At 44.8% G+C, this 19,907-nt stretch overlaps 3 protein-coding genes, 1 non-coding gene and 1 pseudogene across 4 annotated transcripts in view; 2 read left to right on the forward strand and 3 right to left on the reverse strand.

Moving 5' to 3' along the window:
* The window catches only part of LOC112089876, a 32,663-nt gene extending 27,482 nt beyond the window's left edge, over nt 1-5,181 (reverse strand). Inside the window, exon 1 of the mRNA XM_024160707.1 lies at nt 4,922-5,181. Coding sequence (XP_024016475.1) covers nt 4,922-5,037 — 116 coding nt within the window. The 5' untranslated portion in view covers nt 5,038-5,181. The remainder of the gene's footprint in view (nt 1-4,921) is intronic.
* Nucleotides 1,472-1,579, forward strand: LOC112090170. Its single transcript, XR_002901518.1, has one exon. It is a non-coding gene; the product is annotated as a small nucleolar RNA R71 (small nucleolar RNA).
* Nucleotides 5,182-5,188: 7 nt separating the features above from the next.
* LOC18025933 (ribosomal protein S4, mitochondrial) lies at nt 5,189-6,295 on the reverse strand. Its single transcript, XM_006409451.2, has one exon. It carries the CDS (start codon nt 6,293-6,295, stop codon nt 5,207-5,209), a length of 1,089 nt encoding a protein of 362 aa, XP_006409514.1. The 3' UTR covers nt 5,189-5,206.
* A 786-nt stretch (nt 6,296-7,081) lies between these two features.
* Nucleotides 7,082-7,446, forward strand: LOC18025934 (annotated as a pseudogene).
* A 9,263-nt stretch (nt 7,447-16,709) lies between these two features.
* The window catches only part of LOC18025938 (uncharacterized mitochondrial protein AtMg01020), a 34,531-nt gene continuing 31,333 nt past the window's right edge, over nt 16,710-19,907 (reverse strand). The window contains exons 2-3 of the mRNA XM_006409456.2: nt 17,147-17,192; nt 16,710-16,776 (exon numbers count right to left, since the gene is read on the reverse strand). Coding sequence (XP_006409519.2) covers nt 16,710-16,776; nt 17,147-17,192 — 113 coding nt within the window. The remainder of the gene's footprint in view (nt 16,777-17,146; nt 17,193-19,907) is intronic.

Here is a 19,907-nt window from a genome sequence, read left to right on the forward strand (position 1 = left end):
ACAGGCCTGCGGGTTAACCAAGTCGCAAGACCATCTCGCAGCATCCAGAGCAGCTTAGATCACTTCGCATTCCGGAGAGTGTAACTCCTGTGATACTTGTCCGAATTGAATGATTTCGGTTGCAGAAGACAGAGGACTCATTTATCTCCAACTTTTGTGAAGGAAGTTTCAGTGCTTGGGAGGTGGAAGGCTTCCTGGAGGGCACATCTTTGCAGTGCATGTATACGACCAGAGAGAGGCGTCTAGACATGTGTCCATTCCGGAGGCCGTATCTTCCTGCTCATAGATCCGAATTGAATGCTCTTGGACGTTCTGGAAAGAAAACTCAAATGTCTCTGATTCTCATGAAGGACCCGGAAGCTGAATCGGCCTGGAAGTGCACCGTCCTTCGCATCCTTCAGAACTGATCTGCTCGGTCCGGAATACCTGCGAGACAGGGGTTTCTTCCGACGAGCTTATCTCTCTGCTCACGCGTCCGAATTCTACGATTCCAATTGCTATGAGACCGTGCTTCAATGCTCTCCAACTTCTATGAAGGACCCGCCATCTGAATCGGACCGGAAGGCTCCCCGGACAGGTGATTTCTGAGACTCGTTCGCACCCGGAGATTTTGGCCGATATACTTAATTCGCGGTACGTGAAAATGGCCGGTAAAGCTTCCCGCAGTACATGAAAATGGCCGGTAAAACCTTCCTGGCCAGCGAGAATGGCCGATAACCTCCATAGACTCAAGTTTTCCACTTTTTCAAGCTCTGCTCACCATTCCACCTCCTGGATTCATCTTTTCAGCTCCATAATCACCTGATAGACACTCAAAACATGCAAAGACTCATTGGGACCTAATGCATCTCCTAAGTTCTAAAACAAACCCTAGGGACCTAAAATACATGAAATAAAACATGATTTGGAATGATTTGTGCAACCTAAATGATGCAAATTATAAACATATCAGAAGGTATTCTGAAAAGGAGCTTTTGGAGCATAGCATTGTTGTTGTTGCTGAGCAGGGTACACTTGGTCTTGAGGGTTAGCTACATTCGGGTTTCTGTATGAGAGGTTTGGGTTACTGTTGTAGTTGTTAAACCGCTGATACCTCTGCTGATTCCCTATGTAGTTCAGCTCCTCTTGAGTTAGACCATCTTCATTAACATTGTCAAAACTTGGCTCTTGCTCATCAAACTCGCCTACAAAGTGTATTGGCTTTTGTGTCGCCATCAGAACCTTGTCAAGCTTGCTCTGAAGCTCTCTTATATCCTTTTTCATACGCTGTTCTTCATTGGAGCCCTCTGTACGGTTTACTCTATCAAAGTCGTCGCCATAAGTATCATTAGACATGGCTAGGTTTTCGACTAGTTCCATTGCCGCATTGATCTCCTTCCCAAGAAAATTTCCATTTGAAGCTGTATCGAGTTGGTTTCTGATCTTGGGGAGTGCACCTCGGTATAAAGTACTCAAGAGGGATGCCTCTGAGAAGCCGTGGTGGGGGCATTGGTTAGTGTAGCTTCTAAACCGTTCCCAAGCTTCGCTAAAGCTCTCATTGTTGTTGCTGCGTGAAGCTTGAGATCTGGTTTCTGAGCTTAGCCGTGCGTGATGTGGAAAAGAACTTTGATAGGAACGCCAGTTTACACTGCTCCCAGGTTTGTATAGAACCCCTCGGGAGGTTCTTTTCCCACTGGTGAGCTTTATCACCGAGGCTGAATGGGAACAAGCGTAGCTTGAAGCTATCTTCCGAGACACCATTGATCTTAGTTAGGTCGCAAACCCGATCAAACTGATCTAGATGCTCAAGAGGGTCTTCTCCGGCTAGACCGTGGAACTTTGAGTTCTGCACCATATTGAGCAGGGAAGCTTTAACCTCAAAGTTGTTGTTTTGAACCGGTGGAGCTTGAATCCCAGCTCGGTATTGGTGCGCATTAGCTCGGTCGTTCTCTCCAACAAAGACCGGAGGAGGTTGTCTCTGAGCTTGTGGCGGTGGCGGATGAACATGGTGGGCTTGTTGCGCGTTCCTATTAGCCTGTTGTTGGTTTTGCTGAGCAAGCCTCTCGTTTCTTTGAGCCTGTTGTTGGTTAACATAGGCTTGTTGTTCATTCCTGCCTGCCTGCGCCTGATTAGCATGAGCCTGGTGTTCGGCTTCTTGAGCCTGTTGCTCGATCCTTTGCTGTTCTGCCATTCCAAGTCGTTCAAAATGCCGTTCCCTCTCGCGAGCTCGCCTCTCAATCCGGTTGATGTTGTCGTCGTACGGTAAAGGCGGTTCGGTGCTCCGAGACCTGGTTTTCATGCACCTGAAAGCAAAACAAGAACTTGCAAAGAAGTTAGTAAAACAAAGAAAGTTAAAATCTTGAGCTCAAGAACAAACAAGAGACTAATGCTCCGACAAGTTGGCAACGGCGCCAATTGATAGATAAGACTTTTTAGGTCTTAGGGCTATCAATCCCCTTGTCAAAGTAGTACTAAGAGGTGTCAATCCAGACTTGTCAACGAGACACTAGTCTATGTTGTTTGTTTATTCAAGTCAAGATAAAAAGGGTGAAGGTTTTACTAAGCTGAATAACAACGATTAAGTATGTAAGTAAAGTAAATGATGAGAATCAAACAAAGCAAAGATGTAAATGATAACTAAGCGATTCAGATGATGATAATATGTAATAAAGCAAGAGACTTTAGACGAGATACTTGACTCGGGTGCTTCCAAGTTCAACTAGTGGGTTAATGAATCAAAACATCGAGCGGTTTCATTTAACTTTGAACTCAAGGCATGTTAATCTTCTCATGAAAGTATTAAGCATCTAAATTGATCCTCCTTCATACCAAAAATGTCTTTTGAGAAGCATCGAATCAATCAGCAATAAGAATCAGTTCAAAAATGTCATTTAAGAGAACAAACTATCACTCTCGCGATGAAAGACTCTTAAACCCATAACCGAGTGGTTCAGACATTTCTACAAACACTTTTGATGCGAGATATGTCTCAGATCTGGACCTCAAGTGATGTGCTTGGATCCAGCCTAGAGATCTCGTCGGTTAAAGAATGAAACATGCAAGACTAGACACCTAAACCCACTAATCTACCTAGAAAGCACCCTAATCTACTCGTCTAAAGCCGCTTAAACGACTACTCACTAATCATAACGAGCTCACTAAGTCCTTTGCAAGACGTGTAGCTGCTCATGATGAGGAGTTTAATGTTAGATGATCAAAGAAATAAAGAAAGAACAAGATTTCTCATGCAAAAGCGAGATATCGGATTAGAATGATCAAGTTTCACCAAAGAGGCAAGTTCTTAAAGCTAAAAACAGATAAGAGATAAGATGATTAGGTTTTTAGTCTCAAAATGTATATATAGCAAAGGTAAAGTTTCGCGGGTCAGCCCGGAACAAACCGGGTACTGAACCGCGTTCTTGGGTTGATGGGTGAGTGCCACGGTGTGTCGGAGAGTGAAGCCGAGGTCTTCATGTCGAGGAGTGCACGTGAGTCCAGATCCAAATGAAGATCTCGTGAAAAACACGTCAAGAACATGCATGAACCCTAGTCTTCGATCCATCTTCACGTGTGTGTTCTTGGGCAGCTTTGTTCTTGATTCTGGGTTCGTGACAATGGATCTCGGCATGAAATGCCGAGGCGCTTGGTAGTCGAGGGGTTTGAGCGAATAGGGGCCGGCATGCACGCCGAGGTCATTGCGCCAAGGTGCACGTTCAACACTTAGTCGTTTCCAGCTTCATTTCTTACGTGTGCATGCCTTGATTCCAACGTGCCGAGGCATCAGCACGAGGCCTAGTTCAGAATACTCCCAAAATATGAGCCTTGACTTGGCCGATGTCGAGGTAACGATGCCGAGCCCTGAGAAAACACTTAGCGCGTATCGCAACATATTTGGGTTCGTATCGACCATGTCACCTTCCGGAAACAGTAACTTTCATCCCACGACTCCAAATGCTCTGAGACCAGTTCCATAGTCAAGATGACTCAATAAGCTCGAACTTTGGTGAAGAAACCGTCGGAGCTTGGGAAGCGGAGGGTTTCCTGGATTTCACATCTTTGAACCGCATTGGAATCACCAGAAAATAAGCTTTTTAGACCGATGTGAACTCCGGAGACTTTATCTCTCAAACCACTGCTCCGAATTGAGCGATCCCAACTGTTCTGAAAAGGTCTTTCACAGATCTCAAACTTTGATGAAGACCGGGCAAGCTGATTTGGTCCGGAAAGGCTCCGTCCGCCGTAGCCTTTGTACTCCGCCGTTCGGTTCTCGGGTGCGCTTAATGTTGGTGCATCTTCCGGAGGCTGTATCTTTCTCCCCATTGGTCCGAATTGGATGATTCCAACTGTTCTGGGATCTTTGCCTGATTATCTCCGACTTTGCTGAAGACCCCGCCAACTGGTTCGGACCGGAAGGTTCCCCGGATTGCTGATCTTTGAAACGCGCGGACAAGGACAAATTTTGGTCGAGAAAAGCTTCCCGCGGTAAGGAAAATGGCCGAGGGCTGTGTACCGCGGTAAGCTTTTTGGTCGTAAAAATTCCTTCGCCTCGGCCAAAAACTCAACCCATGGTATTTGCACCCGATCTTCGACCCAAGCTGACTTTGGTCGATCGGTAAGGAATTTGGCCGGTGTTGAGCGATCGGTAAGGATTTTAGCCGAGGTTTCCGTCCGTCCGGTACGCGATTTGGCCGAGAAATTTCTCCAAGCGGTTTTCACCGTTTTTGACCCTTTTCTTCACCGTTTTCTCCTCTGCTCCTCTTCTTAAGCTCCAAACGACTCCCAAGGCACCTGATAAAGACTTCAAAACATGCAAAACTCTTTGGGACCTAATGCAAACCCTAAATCCTATTTTCATGCCTAAAGACACAATTTACATGGGAAAACACATGATGAGGACTCTAAAATGCTCTCTAAATGATGTAAAATATAGACATATCACAATCGCTTCGAGCCACCCCCTCGGTGAAAAACCGTAATACGCCCTGAGGAATTCCTACCAGCAGACTTTCCTGTACTCAAAGTGAATTGTCTAAGTGCTCGTGCTCTCCCTGGTCTCATTGTCTATCTCGTATTTTATTTATTCCGTCTGACTCCTCCTACTCCTCCTTTCCGAAAAGATCATCCTTGGTCCTTTTGACATAAGATTCTCGGCCGCTCAAGAGACTCTCTCTTTATATATATTTATACGCAATATCTTGACTCCTACTACGAGTGACTACGCCGATCTTTATATGTTTTGGCCACGTCCGTTTCTGCTCCGAAGAGGAAGGTTTGGATCTTTTAATCTTATGTCGTGAGGGATATGACCTATGTTAGGTCCATAAGATACCACAGCTTTTGGTGTTCTATGATTAACCTCCGAATAATGAGTAGGTAGTTCGATCCTTTTGATTCTTCTCTTCATAGTCAACTTATGGGGGGATGCGAAGCAATAGGTCGAATTACTATATAAAGATAAAGAAGAGTTGTAAACTATAGGACTGATTGTTCGAGTAGGAAGATTTCGGTTATTCTCCTTCCTTCTCTTCGATAAGAATAGGGATTTTAACAAATTCCTCTTCATTCTCTTGTGCTCAGCGAAGGAACTTCCTAAGCATACTTTTTCGGATCCAAACTTCTTTGTTCTTTCTAAGTCTTCTTCTTGCATAGAAGAACGCAACTGTTGCAAAAACCGGGATTTTAGTAGTAGGCGGCATCCCCTCTTTGTTTTGAGTAGGTGGAACCATTCAGTTTTGCTTCTTCTCCACATTCTTAGCGGTTGATGCAGTAATTTGCCTATGATTTTTTCAACTGAAATTTCTTTATAGAAAGATCTCCTTATTTCTTCACCGCGTATTATCGCGTTATTTTCTTGAAAAGATATTATATCACCGTGGGAAAGTTTCAAATGAGTAATGCTTACCATTCCTTTATTCACACAAACCCTTCGATGACTTATCGGCTGCCTTGCTTGAGGAATAGTTTCAAGAAAATGGAGACGAAGCGGAATAACATCAAATCTTGTTTCTGGATTGAGTGGAAAAGGGATATATGAAGTTCGTTTTGTTCCTCTGTGCATCTCTGTGATGGGTAAATCCCCATGAAAAAGGGGCAACTTTCGTGTAGTTTTTAATTGTATGTAACTGGTAAGATATTTTTTCGGATAAATCTTTCTCTTCTTAATAGATCTCTTCCTGTTCCTCAATCTTCGGAGAATGCGGCGTTGTATTATTGTCAGTTCTCTGTTCCGAACATTTCCTGAAAGTAGACGACAAGTTTGAAATCTTAATGGGGACATATCTAGATCTCGTTGAATCAGTTTTTTAAGCAGCCACATTGCGTCCCTGGGACTCGAACCCAATTCTGCAACAACCCCTGTTCCTGTCCGTTATGGACCCTTCGTACCTTTCAAATCCAATCAATGTGTGGTGTGTATCCAAGGGCAAATGCAATCTCTGAATCTGTTACAGCCATTGTAGCACTAGGTGCCTACCCATAAGCAGTAGTTGCCCTTGAATGTGCATCAAATCCTAAGACAAGCCTATCTAATCTCACTTCTTAGTCTAAAGCACTCAAATCCCTTCTAAGGAGCCAGCCCTTTTTGAATCCCTCTCTTTTCTTCATGCTGGGAAGCAATTTTTCCCTATCCCCCTGACTGGCGAGGCTTCTTCTAAACGAGTGGAGTTCAGTTAGACTGCCCCTTCTTTCTCGTGCTCTCCGTCCAAGCGAGCTAACTCCTGATCTCCTGTTGTAAAGATCTCCAGACCAAGGCTACTCTTACCAGTTGACATCCATCCCGTTGCATTCCCAGCGGCTTGAGTTCTATTGGATGGGGTTCTATACGAGCGTTCCATACCGTCTCTTGGGATCAAACTGAATGAAGTTGGACTCCCTTCAAGAGATAGATTTCTTTCCACGATAATATCTATATTTTCTTAAGAAAGAAGACTCGAATATCATTGGGAGTGCACTTAAGCCAATTGGAGTACTAGGCCTTCTGTTCCAGTGACAGTTATAGAAAAAAGCGAAGCCCTCCACTCATAAGTAATAAGTAATTGAATTCCTTACCAGTCCGTCCTACCAGCTCTTCTGTCTTCCTTTTTAAAAGGAGCTAACGATACGGATGTTCAAGCTTTGCCAGAAGCCTTTTGCAGAGAGAAAGTTCGAAGATCAGGCAGGATTGGATTGAAAATCAATCTCCTCAGCATTCAATTCAAGTGGGTCTATCAATACAAGTGGTAAGACCGATAATTCAGCATCCAAGACCTGGCCGATGTCTACTTCAAATTCAAGTGCCACTTATCTTAACACAACTCGGGCTAATCGACTCCCAGCCTATCCCGACCTGGTCCTTTCGAACCAGTCTTTATAAACCTGGTGAAAGCAATCAAGCAGGACTTACCTCCTGGGAGCCTCCTTCCTTCTATTCCGAAACCTAGAAGGAGAACTCCCAGCTCTTGAGCTGATTGAATGATTTTTGTTCACTGCTAATCCTTCTGTCCTACTTTACTCTATTATGAGACCTCACCCTAGGCTAGGGAGCTGGTTTCAGCCATGCCCTTATTTGACTCCCAAGACCGGATACATAGCTCTTCTGAGCGGGTCAAATTCAAATACAATGAGTGCTTAGGGAAAGTAAGAAAGAAAGACATAAAGCGGAATCCGGTAATCCTACTGCTACTAAGACTACTCCGTCTTAGGGCTAGGAGTTCAAGCGCGGCGTAACGGGGGTTGTCAGCGTAACAGCTGGTGCTCTAATCTGAGCTGAGAAATAGGAACTGCACTTCTACTTTATTTATTTACTATATTCCCCCCTCTCTAACCCAAGTCCTAGAAGTGAATGAGGAATGAAAGAACTTCTGCTTCCGCAATGAGACGCTAAAGTCCTTAAATCAAGGAAATCACAATGCTTCTCTTATTCAGTAGTTCAATCTTACTTTCTTACCCCGCCGGGGAAGCGTTGAATGAATGTGTAATGATGTCCATCAGGGGAGATCTTGACCAATGGCCGCGCGATGTCCGAGTTCCTGTTGTGTTAAGCATGAGACTGTCCGAGGTGGTTTGTCTCAACCAGGCTGGATCAATACCGAGCTGTTGTTATGCCAGTGTGTTCTATGCGGTTAACAGGTAGGAGGAACCAAGCTTCTCCTCTCTCAACGGAGGAACCTAGCTTCTCCTGTTGGTCAAGCGCCTTGCCCCTGGTCTGAGAAGGTAGCTCTCCTAGTAGCAGTTGTCATTGCTACTCTACTATGGACCAACCTATCACCTATCCTTGTACATAACTGCATTTGTAATAGAATAGGTTCTTCTTTCTCTGTGCTATATCCCAAAGGCTTTCATTCGTAGCATCAATCAAGTCAGTTTATGAAGGGAAATCCGTTGAACAAATCACTCCGTGCCTCCCCTCAAGCTCTAGTTCCGATGCAAAGGGAAAGAAGGGATGCTGTTCATGCGGGGAAGAAGGAAATTTTCAGAAGAATTGTCCCAGTAGAAAGGCTTATCATGATAAGAAAAAAGACCAGAACACAGTAAGAGGAGAGTCTGCTATGGTAAAAAGAACAGAGGTCAAGTGAATGTCCTATATGCAGCTGAAGCCTTGAATATTACTGATCTGGATCTTGAACAAGAGTGGATCATGGACACAGATTGTTCTTACCACATGACACCCAAGAAAGAGTGGTTTGATGAATTGAATGAAGAGATCACAGGGATAATCAAGATGGGAAATGACACAACATCATCAGTGAAAGGAATAGGAAGTATAAAGATCCTAAATGAGGATGGAACAGTGGTGATTCTGACACAAGTGAGGTATGTACCAGATTTCAAGAGAAACCTTATCTCACTAGGAACACAGGATTCACAGGGTTGTGCATATAGAGGTGAAAATGGAATCTTGAAAGTGCTAAAGAGTTGCAGAGTTGTTCTAAGAGGAAAACAGTACGACAGTCTATACTTCCTACAAGGCAAAGTTGTTGAGACAGAAGCTCTCATAACTGAGGACAAGAAGGATGAAACTTCACTGTGGCACAGCAGGTTAGGCCAAGTCAAAAAGGGCTAGAACTGCTGGTGAAAAAAGGGTACATTGATGGTAAGAAGGTGTCATCTCTTTATTTCTGTGAAGACAGCATATATGGGAAGGCACACCGTGTGAGCTTTGGAGTTTCAAAGCACACTACAAAACTACCATTCCTCCAAGAGAAGAAATGGCACCAACATTGGTCACTGAAGCACCTTTCGTCAATGAAGGAGCAATCCTCCCCGGCAACAGAGTAGGATAAATGCCATGAAGCTTCCCCGGTCCCTAGGGAGGGCTTTCCCAGACCAATGCAATACCTATATTCTCACTTTACTTCTCTCTGGCAGCTATTGAAATGGAAGTTGGTGAAATGTACGATTGATTTCAGCTCTCTAGGACAGTCAAAGATCCTTTCTTTAGTCCTGCTTTACTATATGATGCTCTACTTTCCCGGTTTTCTGGGAATCCCGGGGAATAAGGTATACTATGCTTTTTCGTTCTCATTGTGGTTCTAGCTTTGGCTGTTTACCTTCACTAATGATTTGATTCCAGTTAGTATTAGTAAGAGGGATCTTGAACTAAGAAATAGATTCTAGAAGCTAAAAAGGGTATCCTGAGCAATCGCAATAATCGGGTTCATTGATATTCCTGGTATCGTAAGTCAATGAACTATCTAAGCGTATTAAGAAGAAAGAGCCTTTTGCTCACCTCGGTTTTCTACCTTCTTCTTTTCCCACTCTGAAGCAGACGAAGCAAGCTGGAACGTACAAGGAAAGAGAAGCGAGATGGTACCCTCCTATTGAATCTACTTATGGATAAAAGTCAGATGCGGTTGATGGCTGGTCGAGCATCAAGAGGTCCATTAGCGGATGGAAAGAAGTGAGATTCTGCTTAGCGACACGTTGAGCAATATGGAGTCAGATCGGCCCCTACTAATGAGAAGGCATTGAAGGAAGTTAGTCATAAAATCTCTTTTTTGGATGGAGCTCTGCCCGGTTTAGCCTTTTTCTTCCCCGGGGTGAAGTAGTGTACTCTTATCCGCGGATTGATGGCCTTGGCGTGGAGGAGCGGCTAAGGAGCCTGTGGCGAGCGAAAGGGAATGTGGCACTCGTGGACCTGAGCCATGGTTACTTCGTTATCAGATTTAACCAGGAGGAAGATATGATGGATGAAGGCCTGTACCGGGGGGTACCAGGGAAAATAAGCATCAATATCTGGTTCTTAAAAGGTGGACACCGTCGGCGGGAAACAGCAGTATTGCATAAGGCTCCGGTTTGGAGAATCTTTCCTGGACTCCCGGTCAATAAAGGCGACCGGATATTCTTTATTCTTTGGCTAGTCGAGTGGGGGGGGAAATTGGATGAGCATACAGCTAAGCTAAAAAAGAGGTCCTCCGCAAGGCTTTGTGTGGAGATCGACTTGCAGTGCAGAAGTCTCTCACGCCGGGGATCTTTATAGAAGTGACAGGGGAAGGGTTCTGGCAAAGGTTTCAGAATCCTTGCCATCTTTATGCCTTACGTGCGGCATAAGTAGAGGCGTTCCTCGAGATGATCTAAAGTCAAGTTTTTTGAAGGAAAAAAGATTGATTCATCGCGAAGAGAAAAGAGCCCTTCTCTTTCTAGCCATTCCGTTACGAGACTTCTCAACCGCCTTGACAGCACCAAGTTGACTTGCCGCTCGACCCAATCTTGCGATTTCCGATGATGAAACCAAGAAGGACTAGACTGATTCGACTGCTCTCACTGGCTCAGCTGCTCGATAGGAATAGGAAACCGTTCCAACCACTTCCACTTATGCGGGACATTCACATGATCGTCACTCTAACTCGTGCCAAATGCCTCTCATAGGTCTTACTAGCCTCCCGCCCTAGTTGCACTATTCCACCTACCTAATCCCGGTTCACTAGGGGTTCCTCCAGCTGAGATAGGAGAAGCTAGGTTCCTCCAGCCATCGTGTGCCCGGTTTTTTGTCTTGATTTCCATCAATTGAACGAAAAAAGAAGGCAAAATTCCGGATCAAAAAAAGATTAACGAACGCCTCTCTCACTCAAGATAAGGTCAGGTGATCCCTTTCTGTCTCCTTCTCAGTTAGGTCAATAAGCCCCTTCCTTTTGGTTCATGTAAGAAAGGCGAATGTGAATCCTTTTCTCTCCTCTTTTCTTGCTCCTTCTTTGTGACAGAAAGCATGAAAGTGTAGGTGAAGCCCTTTTTGTGTAGGTCCTTTTTTTTGATCCTCGCAGATAACCTCTTTTCGAACTATTTCATTCATTTGAACATGATCTAGGTGAGCGACAAATCTTTCTGGCTGGTCCAGGAATTCTTCTCTCTATAGGGGATCCCATTGAATCGGGAATCTCTTTCCATCTTCTGCTAGCGCCTTGTCTTGGAAAGTCTCAAAAGGAGAGTGGCGGGTTTCGTATGCGTATAGGACTTTATCCAATAGAGTCAGACTATATTTCAATTGGGTCTTTCTTCTATGATGCTATTTCGGTCCCATTCCTCAAGGCTGAGGAAGGTTTCCCTAATGACTTCTTTGACTTACTTCAAAACCCATGGAACTATGGGTTGGCTACTTCTTTGTCTTACCGAGAACGCGGATATCTCCATGTGTGACTATATTTTTTGATAATATCATCATTGACCGGGTGAGGCATTCCATACATCTCTTTTATCTGGAGCAGATAGACCTAGAGCAAAGCCCTTCTTTCACTCACATCTGGTACCGTAGAGCAGTACCTATGGAAAGGATCAAGATCATAGGTCTCAACGAGCATCAACTAGTTAATGAGGGGAAGGGGGAACAAGCTCTTCGGAACGGATACCTATCTCTTTGAATCAAACCTTTCCAGGATGATCGCTTCCAAGCATTTAGTGCCATGTTTTGTTACCTGACTACTGTTCCCCGACCTCTAAAGGAAAAGAAGCATACTTGAAGGGCCCATAGAGAATAGCCCCTACGGACACCATCCATCTATCAATCGTTCCATCTCTGCTTTCCCCAAAAGGAAGAATCAGGCTTATCCTATTATCTTTATGCCAACTGTATTTAAATCTATCATCACATTATGGTTACACCACACCATTCGAAAGACGAACATCAAGATCACATTTCAGGGACTACAAGATTTTGAGATTGGCAGCATTAAGTAGAAAGCATTATTGTAGAGGGGCCCCCCATCCAATAGATCAGGGGTCTTGCCCTATAACCTAGTGAATAGGGAAGAACAGATCAAATATGTCTAGTTCAAATGTCTTTCCTTTGCGGCGGAGTGAACTAAGCACCAATCGGAATGCCTAGCGCGCTTGCCCCTCTTCCTTCCGCTTTGCCACCTTACCTTGATCTAGCCCTCTCGCTTGACTGACACATGGAACTCTAAGCTTCAAGTGACACATCCATCTCAGTCAAACATCTCTACCACTTTATGCATCTAATGAATTCCAGGGTTGGGTCATTATAACCACTTGATCGACAGAATGGGTGGGAAGATGGAGTGAAGTTCGTTTTTCGATAGCTTCCATCGTTCCAGGGTTCGAAGGTCTGGATCCAAAGTAAGATAAGAATGTTTTGCTAATGCGGCCAAGGACAAAAAGAATGGAAAATTCTTTCTGTACTAAAGATCTCAATTCAATAGGGGATTCATTGCCGAGATACAAATTGGGTTATTCCGCTTGTTGAAAAACAAGACCGAAAAAGAAGCTACCTCCTTTCGTGCGCCCCTCACTTCCTATCTTCAGATGGACAGTGAACCAAGACATGAAGAAGTGCAAAAGAACGAACTTATCCTTATATAAGATGAATTTTCTCTCTCTTCTACCTATGATCAGTAGATTGAAGACCAACAACATCTCGAGAAAGAAGGAAAAGAAGTAGAATCAATCAACGGCACCTAGATCATGAAACGGGCATCTCTTTCATCTACCCTAGGATCCCATCTCTCTTCGATTATTCAAGTGATTGATAGTTACAGGACAGGGACATCTCATTCCGCCTTGATCTTTCTTTTTCTACGATACGACCAAAAGATCTCCTTAAAAATATCGAAGAGCGTATAGATCACATTTGAAGTCGAAGCAGAGGGCATAGAGTCACCGACTAAAGCAAGCCAGGAAAGGTAATTGCTTACAGACAGACCAGATTTTGGAATAGCAGCTTACTCTCAAACACCGTATTCCGCCAAAACCATTTACTACGCAAACAAGACCGGCAACTGGTTGAGCTGATAGGACCACAGCTGAGATTGACTCAAGAGCGTCTGTGGCTAAAAGACTAGCAGCATATTCTTCTTCAATTGCGACAGGAGCTCATTCTTTCGCAGCTTATTCGTCGTTTGGGCAAATGGATGTGGGATGGAGCTTGAACTAAGGGACCTGGGGCGTAGCCTTGATTCAAAGTGTCTAGGTACCAAGAGTAAAGGAAGGAGGGCTAACTAATATAATAGGGGTAGGGGGGCGCTAACGAGCAAGAAAGGGCCCCTTTATTAGTAAGGTTGCTTGCTTGTCACACAGGTCGTCTTTGGCTCGTCTCCTTCCGCGATACGCACCTGGTAGTATCCCACCGTAGATCCAACTTCGAGAAGTATCTCGCGCGGGCGAAGAAGTCTGCAATAAAAGTGGATACTCTTTTTTTATAGTTAGGTTACCTTGTTGAGCGCCTGATAATCAATGCACCAGGCTCCCGCTTTTTCTGGAAAGGGGCTCCCCAACCTTTTCCCAGCAGCAATCAAAATAGGCCTCCATGAGTTCCTGAAATTGATTCCTGAGTTCAACCAATCCCCTTAACTAATAGATGCTAGTTGGGGGGCCATCCGCTTAACCCAGCCCCAGTCTAAATAGTTGGGGGTTTGGCTCCAGGCTCCAACTCGATCTTGTGGTGGACTGCCCTACTAGGGCGCACTTGGCAACTAATTCGTGGGGCAAAATATCCCAAAATTCCTCAAGTACTTGCTGCACTTCCTGAGAAAGAAGTAGTCTTGGTATTGGATCCGCTCTTCTGAGAGCATGAACATCAATTAGATTCAATTCCTCTTCTTTATTCTTAAGAGAAACCCCCCCCCCGAACCATTCTTAAGACCACCAAGCTCTCTCGAATGAATTCTACTCTTTCTGCTTTCGAGATACAAGAGTAGGCAAATTGATTACCCACTAAGGTGTAAAACTTTGTGACTAGATCGTCCTGAAAACGGATGCGACGGGAAGAAGTGGCATTTGTAAGTGTTGCTGACTTAACATTTAGGTTTCGGCATAACAAAGCTTGCACTGTCTTTTCGCACTTAGGCGCACAGCGTGCCATTGGTAATGATTCTACTACGGTGCCACAAATTCGCAAGCTGATCCTAAGTAATCGTTGTTGTTCATTGGATTCCGGAGGAACTACTTCGTTAGGATTGGGGAATTGCTGCGATTCTTCCTGAATAGCTTGGATTCTCCCGTCGAGAGTCACTTTGAAAGTCGTACCTAAACTCTTACGACTGAATATGATAAAGCCTATAAAACAAAGAGCTACTATCATTTCTTCATTATAGATTGAGATCTTCTTCGAACTTAATGCACAAATAGATAGAATAGCAGCAAATAAAATCTTTCTAGCATCCATATTCGTCGAACTCAATCTCATTTAGAAAGCTTATCCCCATTTCTTTTTCAGCAACTGAATGGGAAGTGGCTTAGGAAAGGCGGATGCGCTCGCCCTTAGAGAAAGGCCCTGACCCTGCCGACCAAGAAAAAAAGAGAGAAGAGAACGAAAGGAGAAGATCACTTCGTATTTTCCTAAGATGAGTCGAGGTATTCAGTGACTCGACTGTAAGGTCCACCAGGAGAAGTCTCGACTGAAAGGAGAGGAATGGTTAACCTTGAATGCTATTAATAAATTCTACAACAATAGTCCCTCGGACTCGGAAAGTTATAACGAAAATGGCTAACCCAATAGCGGATTCCGCAGCTGCCACCGTTGGAACCAATGAAGCAAATACTTGACCCATCATATCATCCGAAGAAACGGAAAATACCAAAAAGTTCGAATTCACAGCTAATAACATTGATTCAATTGGCATTGACATAATAGGAATATTTCGTCTATTAAGGAGGATTCCCCGAATACCTAAAATAGAAATAATCATAGAAAATGTGAAATATTTTATAGGATCCATTTCGGGAACGTGGAATCTAAGAGAAATTCAAATGTTATTAGATGACAAGCTCGACCGAACACTTGAAGTCCTTGATATTTAGGTTAGGGAGACACGCGCGCATTCCTGACAACAGGCACGGGCGATATCCAGGCAAGCTTCCCCGCAAGCCTCACAACAGACACGTCCCACCTGTCCGACCGTAGGCCCCACTGCTGCGGCAAGGCGCGGCAGCCCTGACCCTGCGAAGAAGAGCTTCCCGTCGGTTCAGGCACCATTTTTTTGAATAGGTGGGACTTCGGTGATAGGTTGTTTTTGATCCCATGAGGGATCTAGCGATTTCCCCCGTTCCCACCCAAGAGGAGATTGGTTAGGAACGGGATGGGCAACTTCAGCCGGTGCTGGCGCCTGCGTCAGTGGCTCTTGAGCCGCTAAAGAGAACCAATAGACACGACAGCTGGGCCAGCACCTGAAGTGGATTTACTAAATCCCCTTATCTATTTCTGGGTAAATAAGTTGGTGACTAACAACAAAGAAAAAAAAACTTTCTACCAAGAAGACGATGGATAAGAGAAAAATTAGGGTCTTTTCTCCTTCCGGGTTGACTTGAGAAAAAAGGAATAATTAACACCGACTAAGATCAAAGAAACTAGCAGACTAATCACTCAAAAGGCCTTTGGTTCAAATTGTGACATCTATCTTAACTTACTCAATTATCTCGTGAACTATCTGCTTCAAAAAGAGAGTTGGTTGAATGAGACTGAAACCTTCTTTTTTAGAGGAGGGCACCACTTCGACTGATGCGGGCGCGGTTCCCTCGTCGTGAAATATAAGTAATGAAAGGGAAGACCCGCCCCCGGTCAACTTTCTTGTTGCCTGTATAGCTTTTTAGAACAGAGATCTAGCAACGCATTCTAGGCACAGATCATTGGTATTGGATGTATCGTTAGGTTGTGCCGAGTCAAATCTGCTCCGTTTTTTTCCGTTGCAGAAAAGAGATCCCTTCCCTCCGCTTTCTAAAATGAGGAATATGAAGTCCGTGGGGCTGCAGGTACTATGGATCCTCTGACTCCCAATCGGGTTGCGTTGCCTTCCCTGGTCTCGCCGGTCTTACCTGTAGGTCGTGATGTGCCTTGAGATGGCCGTCTCCTGTCCCCCTGCCGGTGGGGAATCTGCTCCCGGGTTGTCGCTCTGCTGCGTCTGGCCCGTCCTATAGGCACCTTTGGAAGGCAGGGAGTGTGACAACGTACACGCTTCCCTTTACCCCATAGGGCCTTCTTTCTCATCAGTTGCAGGGTTTGGTGGCCCGAAAGAAACTTGGCTTCGCCAAAAGGCCTCATCTCTGGAAGCCCGGCTCGCGAGGCGTCCCTCTCGCTGTAGGGTTCCAAAACTCGCCTCGCTCTTGGGACATGCTATCTTTCCCCTCTTTATTCTCAAGTAAAGGGTGAGTCCCATGCGTCAGTTTGTGGATCGCGGTCTCACGCACTAATCCCTACAGGCGGGTGCCCGTAGTAGGCCGGCCGCCCTACCTAAACCAATCATCATATCGGTCCCTAAGCCCCATTGCTGGAAAGGCTCGGCTTCAAAACCGTACGTGGGGCTTCCGCCTCATACGGCTCCTCTAAGGATGGAGGTAGGCCCAGCCCAGGCTTGCGCGGTTAAGGTTGTTGTACACCTGCCAATCAAGTAAAAAAAAAGAAGAGAACGAAAGCTTTAATTTTTTTGGGGTTGGTGCTCCCGTGTCCGGATGAGTACACGGAGCCGCGAATTAAGCAACGTAAGGCGGGCCTCTTTCTCCCTTTCCGTTTCTAATTCCTCATAAAACCCCTCCCTCCATACGTCCAGTTGATCATCCCGAACTGCATCCTTGGTTTGACAGAGCGTCTTTTTGTGCTCCAGCTCGCGCACCTCCCGATCTATGCCCAAGGTTAGTTCCCGACGACGGTCGGGATCCCTCTCGTTCTGGAGGTTCTGATAAGGATATTGCAGATCTGTTGTACTTTGACAGCGGCTGCTCACGTCACATGACAGGTAATCGTAGTTACCTCCTGTATGATAGGGAGGGCCGAGCATTCAGATCCATTGTGTTACCATTTGATATGTTCATAATTTGCATCATTTAGGTTGCATAAATCATTCCAAATCATGTTTTATTTCATGTATTTTAGGTCCTTAGGGTTTGTTTTAGAACTTAGGAGATGCATTAGGTCCCAATGAGTCTTTGCATGTTTTGAGTGTCTATCAGGTGATTATGGAGCTGAAAAGATGAATCCAGGAGGTGGAATGGTGAGCAGAGCTTGAAAAAGTGGAAAACTTGAGTCTATGGAGGTTATCGGCCATTCTCGCTGGCCAGGAAGGTTTTACCGGCCATTTTCATGTACCGCGGGAAGCTTTACCGGCCATTTTCACGTACCGCGAATTAAGTATATCGGCCAAAATCTCCGGGTGCGAACGAGTCTCAGAAATCACCTGTCCGGGGAGCCTTCCGGTCCGATTCAGAAGGCGGGTCCTTCATAGAAGTTGGAGAGCATTGAAGCACGGTCTCATAGCAATTGGAATCGTAGAATTCGGACGCGTGAGCAGAGAGATAAGCTCGTCGGAAGAAACCCCTGTCTCGCAGGTATTCCGGACCGAGCAGATCAGTTCTGAAGGATGCGAAGGACGGTGCACTTCCAGGCCGATTCAGCTTCCGGGTCCTTCATGAGAATCAGAGACATTTGAGTCTTCTTTCCAGAACGTCCAAGAGCATTCAATTCGGATCTATGAGCAGGAAGATACGGCCTCCGGAATGGACACATGTCTAGACGCCTCTCTCTGGTCGTATACATGCACTGCAAAGATGTGCCCTCCAGGAAGCCTTCCACCTCCCAAGCACTGAAACTTCCTTCACAAAAGTTGGAGATAAATGAGTCCTCTGTCTTCTGCAACCGAAATCATTCAATTCGGACAAGTATCACAGGAGTTACACTCTCCGGAATGCGAAGTGATCTAAGCTGCTCTGGATGCTGCGAGATGGTCTTGCGACTTGGTTAACCCGCAGGCCTGAAGATGAACGCCTGAATGCTGATGCTGCGAGTTGAAATGTGCGGGTAAACTATCACTGGAAGAGGTCTGGAGCTCCCGAGCAAGAGAAATGCTAAGTCCACAATCGTGCGACTTAGGCATGCGAGTCATCCGTGCCTGGATCTATGCCGCACGATCACTCGGAATTCACTCCGACTTGAGCCTGCGACCTAAGTGCAATAGAGACCAACCCGCACAGTTTCTACATCCCCCAGAAACCGGCTCAGCCCTGCGAGTTGGAGAGGAAGGAGACCATGCCGCAGAAACACTCGCAATTTACTCCTAGATAGGCGTGCGGCTCCGACAAGGCGATTCAAGCCTCACAAGACAAGTCTTCATCTACTGCGACTTAGGTGTGCGGCCTGGGACATACTGAACCGACCCGCAGCTTTTCCCACTTTATCCATTAAAGCCGGGTCAGGACCCGGTTTGTTCCGGGCTGACCCGGTTCGTTTTTAAGAAGGTATAAATACTTTTTAGGGTTTTTTGGGGGAGAACTAAGTTTTATTCCCTTTGTCTCTTGCCTCTTTGGTGAAAAGACTCCATTAAGAAGAGAAATATCTTTATTTGAGTGTTTAATCAAGAGAGTTTAAAGGGATCTGGGTGTTTAAAGCTGTTTTCTTTTGAATCTATCATCTCCATCTCCATTTCTCATCATTAATCATGCTAATCTACTCAACTTGCAAAGGTTTAAGAGAGATTAGTATGATTAGTGAGTAGTCACCTTAATGAGGTTCTAGATGTGTAGGTTAGGGTGCTAAAGTGTTAGATTAGGAGTGCTTAGGGCTAGATTCATTGATTCATCTCTCTAAACAGCTGTTCTCTATGCTAAATCCTTGATAATCACTTGAGATCTAGATTCTGGGAATTTCATGCACCAAAAGTGTTTGATGAAATTCCTGAAAGAGTTGTGTTAGAGGTTTAAGTAATTTTTCATCATGGGAATGATTTGTTAAATGCTTGAATGATCATTAAGAGCTGTTTGTTAATGCATATTGATTCATGTTTCACAAATGGGAATTTGGTTTGAAAATGGATTAGTATAGGGGTTAATACCTTCATGAGAGGATTAACCTAGATTAGAGTTCTTAATCATTTGAATCATGTCTCATCATTGTCATTAGCATTTCTAGTTTAACACCAAGGCACCCTAACCAACTATCATGTCTAGAATCTCATGCCTCCATCATATCATATTCACATCATTTGTCATTGTCATTTGTCTTTAAACCTGTTTATGTTTATAGTTGTCTCTAGATTAATCAAAACCTATTCTTGTTTGCTTGAATTAAGAACTTGATCATATAGCTTAGTGTCTAACACCACATCTGGATTGATAAACCTCTTTGTGCTACATTGACAAGGGGATTGATAGCCCTGAGACCCTTAAAAGTCCTATCTATCAATTGGCGCCGTTGCCGAATTGTGGTTTGATTAGCATTAAGCTCTGATCTGTTCTTGAGATCAAGTGCTTACTTTCTTGTTTTTACTGATTCCTTTCAAGTTCTGTTTGTGATTTCAGGTATATGAACACCAGGTCTAGATCAAGAAGCTGCGGTCCTCCTTTTCCTCTAAACGACAACATCAACCTTCTGGTACCAAGGAGGAGAAGAGACAGACGTGGTAGACACATTGATCAGACTGAGATGGCAGAACAAGGAGATCACGTGGTAGATATGGAACAACCAGTTCAGGAGCAACAAGCTCAAGGTCAGCTCCATGGAAGTAATGATTTGTGTCGGA

The sequence above is a fragment of the Eutrema salsugineum genome, unplaced genomic scaffold (assembly GCF_000478725.1).
Source record: "Eutrema salsugineum unplaced genomic scaffold, Eutsalg1_0 scaffold_11, whole genome shotgun sequence".
NCBI lineage: Eukaryota > Viridiplantae > Streptophyta > Magnoliopsida > Brassicales > Brassicaceae > Eutrema > Eutrema salsugineum.

Excerpts from the sequence above, each read along its gene's own strand:
- LOC18025933 (XM_006409451.2), bottom strand. The coding sequence starts at position 6,295 with ATGTGGCTGCTTAAAAAACTGATTCAACGAGATCTAGATATGTCCCCA.